Source organism: Eurosta solidaginis, chromosome 3 (assembly GCF_040869045.1).
Source record: "Eurosta solidaginis isolate ZX-2024a chromosome 3, ASM4086904v1, whole genome shotgun sequence".
NCBI lineage: Eukaryota > Metazoa > Arthropoda > Insecta > Diptera > Tephritidae > Eurosta > Eurosta solidaginis.
In genome coordinates this window covers 56207973-56215191 of record NC_090321.1, presented here as the reverse complement: position 1 = coordinate 56215191, position 7219 = coordinate 56207973, and the positions used below count along the sequence as shown (strand labels likewise).

At 36.3% G+C, this 7219-nt stretch overlaps 1 protein-coding gene across 2 annotated transcripts; it reads right to left on the bottom strand.

The window, feature by feature from the left end:
- Positions 1 to 1489: 1489 nt before the first annotated feature.
- LOC137243765 (exonuclease 3'-5' domain-containing protein 2-like) lies at positions 1490 to 3733 on the bottom strand. Of its 2 annotated transcripts, none has more exons than XM_067771838.1 (3): positions 3282 to 3733; positions 2294 to 2414; positions 1490 to 2212 (listed from the first exon to the last, which is right to left on the bottom strand). In XM_067771838.1, the coding sequence occupies exons 1-3, from the start codon at positions 3340 to 3342 to the stop codon at positions 1654 to 1656; spliced, it is 741 nt and encodes a 246-aa protein (XP_067627939.1). In that variant the 5' UTR covers positions 3343 to 3733; the 3' UTR covers positions 1490 to 1653. The 2 variants fall into 2 exon arrangements, with proteins under 2 accessions (XP_067627939.1, XP_067627940.1); XM_067771839.1 differs by having other exon boundaries at positions 2294 to 2393; positions 3282 to 3729.
- Between the last annotated feature and the right edge of the window lie 3486 nt (positions 3734 to 7219).

Sequence of the window (7219 nt, the reverse complement as noted above, 5' to 3'; positions counted from 1 at the left end):
TGGTAGAAAATCGAGCAGTCTTACCGTCAGAGGGAATGTGGATGGCAAAGAACGAGTACTGACTGTAGATACGGGCGCATCTCATTCCTTGATCCGATCTGACTTGGTCAACAGGAGAGTAAAACCGTTACCTGGAGCAAAGTTGCGTACGGTCACTGGCGAGTATAACCAAGTTCAGGGAGAAGTGATATGTGAAGTATTGATTGGGAACGTCATGGTTCTACACAAATTTGTTGTGGCGGAGATTGTTGATGAAGTTATATTGGGAGTGGATTTCTTGGTAGACCATGACATCAAGATCGATATGCAGAGAAGGGTGATGCGTTATGAGAACCAAGATGTGCCACTTAACTCTAGTTTTGAAAAAGGGTTCAGCAGTAATCGGGTACTGGTGGAGAAGACTTGACGAAGGCCACGAAATTCAAAGGTAAAGGTTGATGGAACAAATGGGCCAAACAAATCAAAACCGAAGGTACCTGTGAGAGAAACACTGGCATTGAAAAGCCCTAACGGACGTACTAAAACGAAGAAAGAATGCAAGGGTGGTTTCAAGCCAAGGCACACTACTGTTGTGAAGCGTCGGAACGATACTGATTATGCAAAGCAAATCCGTCCAGCGCTAGCTCTGCGAAGTAGTTCTTCATTGGCCGAGCAACAGAGTGCGAGGGAACGATCCAGGATAATGAGGAGTAAGATGAAACACAGGTACGGCAAGGAAAATAATTCGGAAGGTTTCCGGGAGGGAAATTTGGTACTGTTATACAACCCTCACCGGCGGAAAGGTGTTCCATCCAAATTTCGGTGCAGTTGGGAAGCCCCGTACAAGGTTGTGAAGAAGATCAGTGATACCATCTACCGCATGCAAAGCATTGAGAAACCACGGAGTAGAAGAGTGGTACATTTGGCGATGCTAGCAGCGTTTAGATCGAGAGATTTGTCTGATCGGGACGATCAGACTTAGTGGAGGGCAGTGTTACAAATATTAGCAAAACTAAGGAGTGCTGCCAGCTCTAAGCCGATGCTAAGCAGTGACGTGAATGCACATCAATAATTCAATCATCATGTATCTACATAAAAGAAACAATAACTGCGTCTACATATATGTACCATGTACAGCAGCAGAGAGTAAATGCACAAATACATGCATATATCTGAGATACTCCTATAAGTATGCAATGAGAAAAACTATAAAATTGTGCAATTGTAGTTACAGCTGAGAAGTTTGAGAGCTACTGGACTAGTAGATTCTGGAAGCGTCTAGAAGATGCGAACGAGGAAACCAAAGAGTATAAAAGGCGACAGATGTAGAGGCGCTGGAATTCAGTTTGATTTGAGTTGTCAAGCAGTTTCAATTAAGAAGATATCTAGCGAGCAATAGCAGTATTATTTTGAATAGTAGAGTTTCATTTAACTATCAATCAGTGTGGTTATTAAGCAAGCTATTCGTTGCACAGTTTGAGTGTTATTGTTAGTACTTTAATAAAGGCCATTTTGCATTATTTCAAATTGGAGTTATTTATTCAACAGTTTAGTGATTCGAACTTAGCAGAGGATTGCAAATAAGGGGATTTGCAGCAAATTCGTTACAATATTTTCAGTTAGAAAATTTCTACAAATATTTTTATTATATGTATGTATATGCATAACGTAAACTTATTGCAAATTACATTCATTCGTTGCTTCAGGTTTTAATCCATTGTGATGGTATGGATCAAAGTGCATATCAAAATACTTTTCAAATTTCTTTACATTTGGCACTGATTTAGCTAATTTCATATACACTTCTATACCAGCAATAGCATCATTAGCAGCATATTCGATTTCATCACTTTTCAGGGTGTCTGCTTCCCAATTTGACCAGGCTAAATTATTTTTCTTATTCAAGCTCTTACCCAACACTTCTTCATACATGGAAGATAATTTCTGGGGTTTGGCAAGACCCGTAAGCACAGCTACAAACCGCAAATCCAATGTGGAAACAGTTTGCAGTCCATTATTTTGCAGTAATTGGGCGTCTTTCTTTACACCGACACCCACTTTTACGACATCTCGATCAGCCAACAGGTCATAAAGTGAGGAAGCAATTGTTTGCAATGAACACAAACGAATGAGTGCACAATAGCCCTTATGAGTACAAAGTTGTAAAAGTGCCACTTTAGATTCCTGAACCCATTCGCAGTCGAACCCAAGCACTGGATTTTCGCGGCAGTGTCTTGAAAATAAAAAGGGAAGTTTGTACTAATTGATTTTGGGGTCGGTCCAACATATCACATGATATTTTATTCATACTCACTTCCGTATGATTTTTACAGCGCGAACAGTTTTTTGATAATCATCAACGACTTCCGTTTTACGGTCGCTACTGTTTAGCCAACTATATAGCAGTCCAGCACCTGCGATGACACCAATAGCTTCTAATGGACTGTAAAAGTCTAGTTAAGGGGTCGACTGCTAATACGCTACCAAAAATATCTAGAGAAACTTATGTTCACAATTTTTTTATGGGTACAACAACATTACAACAACCACATGAAAATCGCCAACTTCGGTAATTCAATACGACAGCATGACACTGCTAATACGCGTCCAAAAATATCGAGAGGTGTCAAACGACGAGTCTTGACATCAGTATTAATAATCCGACGGAAAATAAAAAATTTAGCTCGTTCAAAAGATACTAACGAAAAACAGAAAAATGACCCGCGGTCCCTTCGAAGCCGGGGGTGGTATCCATAATATTTTTGCGCGGAACACCTTTCTGCGTTGGCGGCCTTTGGCCGCACTTATAAAAAATTACCCTGGGTGGGTCCAACACCGGTTTGGAGACCAAAACTATATCCGCGCAAAACACTTTATTCACAATTTTTTTTGTGGGTACCACATTACAACAACCATATGAAAATCGCCAACTTCAACTGCAAATATCTCCGGACAGAGATAAAACTTTCATTTTTCCGGCTTCGGATTATTGTTGTCCAGATTAATACGCGTCTTTTGTCACCTCTCTCGATATTTTTGGACGCACATTAGCAGTGTCATGCTGTCGTAAAGAATTACCGCAAATATCTCTGGAAGGAAATAAAATTTTCAATTTCCGCTTTCGGATTCGTGATCCTGGGTCCAAAAGCGCGTCTTTGGACACCTCCCGATATTTTTGACCGAGTTTTAGCAGTTGTGAGCTAAAGTAAAGAATTACCACGCGGGTAATACACGTCTTTTGACACATCTCTCGATATTTTTGGTAGCGTATTAGCAGTCGAACCCCTCAACTAGACTTTTACCCAGTCCAGCACCAGCGACGACACCAATAGCTTCTAATGGAGTTATGTTTCGATCAGCCATTCCTTGTTTTTATTTCAACTTCTTTAAGTTTTCAATAGGGTTTGAAGATTTATTTTAGTAGTAGATTAGTATCACGGTTTTTTCCTTTGTGATTTGAATTCTTGATGGCTAGCTCAAAAGATTTAAAACGCGAATAGGTAAAGTTTACAATGGCGAATAGTCACTCTTATTTAGTATTTATTGCCTTGATAAAAGTCTTCTGGTTAATTAATATGTGTGTATCTGTCCATTGTACAGGTTTACAGGTTTGGCACGGTTGCCACTTTTGGTCCATTTGGACCAAAAATGATTCTTTCCAAATCCATTTGGTCCGCTGGTCCCTTTTTTCAATTTTGGTCCTTTTTCGGCAGTAGCCACGATTTTGGTACTTTTCTCCCTTTTTCAATGAGGTTAAAATTCACAACTCTGCCAACACCATTTGGCACACTTTCATTAACCCACATGTAATAGAGACCAATTCTAAATATTCTCGCGGAATTTTGTTCTCGCGGATTTTTTTATTCCCGTGGAAAAATTCATCCAATTCTTTTCTCCTAGGGAGAAGAATAATTTGGGAATAGGAATTTCGAATTTTCGAAGTCAGCTGTTTTGTGTATTGAAATTTGCGCATTTCTTATTTCGTTTAAAAAATTGAAAAGTTTAATTATTGTTGCAAATTTGTTTGAAATTAAGAAATAAACTATAAAGAGCGGTACGCAGATCACAAGAAGTAAAAATTCCATATAAAAAACGCTCAAGAAGTACTCAAGAAAATTCATTGTAATAAATTTTCTTGAGGTGGTACGCAATTTACAAGAATTTAGTACGCTAATTTACTACTATTTTTCCATCAAATTTGCAAACGGCAACACCCTCTTCTTCTTGCTTGTTTCACTATTCACCGTGGATTTTTAAATGTCAAAATTAGTTCCATACTACTATTTTTCACGCAAGAAAAAAGGCTAAATTTTTCTTGAGCAATTGTGATCTGCGTACCGCTATTAAACAATGCACATTATTGCATTTCGTGTGGTACTCACTGAAATGAGTAATGAATTTGTGCCACAGCAACATCAACAGAGGAGCACAAGAAGAAGAAGACGGCGGGATAACACAAAACCGCTGGAGTTGCCTGCTTTAATTCAAGCATATATGACACTACTTTATTTTTGCATGGATTCCAAGCTAAAAAAACTGACGAAACTTTATCAGAACTTCAAAACACAAAAACAATTTCTATCATGAAAAAGCGAGACCACTATTCCCTCAAAATTAATGAGTTTGACATGTTTTTGTTTATGTTTTACATTTTATTTTTACATTAACATTTTTAACAATAAAAACAATGCAAATAACACGCGAAAATTATTTCGGTCTCTAATTGTTCACCTTTTTCACAAGAAAGTTGATCTTAATTGTGTTTTTATGCACCAAATTTTCAAACTAAAATTTTCATGTGTCAGAAAAAAATAAAGAAAAAACGGCCGAATGTTAAAAAACCTATCGAAATACAAACTGGCTCGTTTGTTTTTAATGAACTAGATTGTATTTTCCTTGTATTTCGTTAGTTTTTTGACATAGAGTTTACACACACAAGTACTGAAGCCGAATTGGGAGGGAGTGCGACAAAAAATTGAAGATAAAATACAAGAAAAAATACACGAAAATAAAGTAGTGTCATATATATATTAGCAAAGAAATTTTCTGGTGACCAAGTCGAGTTAAGTTCGCCTTTTGCCATATGCCAAAATCTATTTAAGCCTTCTTAAAAAATCCTTGCGCATCAAATATGGCTGCATCAAAATATACCAAGAGCTCTTCTGTTGCTTATGATATACTTTTCTACTTAAAATGAAGAACCCTGCTAGACAGCTTTCAGTCGTTTGAGGCATCAATTGACAGATATGGCTGATGGAAATTTACATCACAGCGTAAAGCAAAGTTTCTATCAGGTTTTTAGATGCGACATGACAAACCTGATGTAAACATTGTGTATACGTATATGCATACACATACACACCATGGTTTTCCATACGAATAAAAGGAAAAATTTATGCGAGTGTATTAGTGTTGTCAAAAATTATGTTAATGTGTTGGAGTTTCCGTCAGCTCTGTTTGGCAGGGAATTTTCGGTTGTTGTTGTTGTTGTATTAACAGTGAGAATATTGTGGTAGAATGTACATACATATTTTAGCGCAAGTTTGTACAAAAAAGTGTTCTTTCTTAAAAGAACAAATTTCCTTATTTAAAAAAAACTAACGAAATACAAGAAAAATGCAACGTAGTTCATTAAAAACCAGGCATGCTTAACGAACGAAACGATATCATTTCGTTACGATAATCAACGCTAATAAACGAAACGAAGTCACTTCGTTTCGTTTATTAACGTTAAGAACGTCAAATTAACGTTAATTTGACGATCTTAACGTTAATAAACGAAACGAAGTGACTTCGTTCCGTTTATTAGCGTTGATTATCGTAACGAAATGATATCGTTTCGTTCGTTAAGCATGCCTGTTAAAAACAAACAAGCCAGTTTTTATTTCGATAGCGTTTTTTGACATTAGGCTGTTTTTATTTATTTTTTCTGACAAATGAAAATTTTGTTTTTAGTTTCAAAATTTTGTGCTTAAAAATATAACTAAATTCAAAGTGTTAATTGTGTGTGCAAATGAGTTTTCAATAAGTGTACATTTTTCAGTTTTTCATAGTTAAGGAATTGACCTCCAGATTCTTGTGTTACACAAATATAGTGAACTTGGGTACAGAAATTCAAATTAAAAAGTTGTTCACAATAATTTGAAAAACTATGTTTTCTCTGCTTTTTACACTTAAAGGACTAAACCTCCACAATAAATTAAACTTTAAATGAAAATCAATAACTCTGAACTGAACACTTTTCGCCATGATATAAAATTAAAATGCTGTGGAACAGGAGCAACACTTTTGTGACTACATAAACCCTGTTTCAATCTTTTACGTCTCTGCACAGAACCCTAATTGACCGTTTTCAACCGAAACAACAATGGCAACCCAGATTTTCCCGTTATGCTCACTTAAGCGACCCTGCAAAAATCGTGTGACCAAAAACGCACACAGACACACGAAATTTTGACAGGGGTGACGATTTGGAATGAAAAATTCTCCAAATGAAATAGCATGTTGACAAATTTAGCTTTCCCACAATGTATCGTGCTCTCTCGCACCTATTATTTTTATAGGGATAGCAAAATACGTCATTTTTGCGTGCAAAAAAATCCGCCATTTCTAATTCAGCAGAGACAGCAAAACATTTGGTGGTCGAACATTTTTTCAATTTTGAGAGTTTTAAATGGAATATCTCCGGAAAGATTTAAAATTAAGAGGGAGTTCTCCAGATCACATATATATATATTTTAAAGTGCGCAAACTTATAATTTAAAAGTTATTTGGTGTTAAAGTTTGCAAATTTCTATACAAATTTTATATGTGTATACGTATATACAATCATCTGGCAAATCTGGCTAAGCAAGTCGAAAGTTTCTTTGCTCGTCCTTTTGAAAATTTAATTAATTGGTTTAAAGTGTCAAACAATTGTGAGAATTGCTAAATACATGGTTATATCCTTTCTATTGATTGAAAGTTATTGGACGTTTTTTTGCTCTCTGGCGTATTTCTTGTAAAAGTGGATAGTTGTGAATCTAAAATTAAATTGCAGTGCAACAACAATAACTAATGCACTTATAAATTTAATTGCATGCAACAACAATTAGTGCATAGAACAAGTAAATACACTTTGCGCCATTACCCTGCAAAAATCGTGTGACCAAAAACGCAGCCAAACACACGAATTTTTGACAGGGGTGACGATTTGGAATGAAAAATTCTTCAAATGAAATAGCATATTGACAAATTTAGC

Bases quoted from the DNA above. Each gene is read 5' to 3' on its own strand.
- LOC137243765 (XM_067771838.1), bottom strand. From the start codon at position 3,342: ATGGCTGATCGAAACATAACTCCATTAGAAGCTATTGGTGTCGTCGCT. The intron at 2,415-3,281 runs GTAAAAGTCTAG...ACAGTCCATTAG, and splicing joins CGTCGCTGGTGCTGGACTGG to AAGCTATTGGTGTCATCGCA. The intron at 2,213-2,293 runs GTGAGTATGAAT...TTTATTTTCAAG, and splicing joins GCTGTAAAAATCATACGGAA to ACACTGCCGCGAAAATCCAG.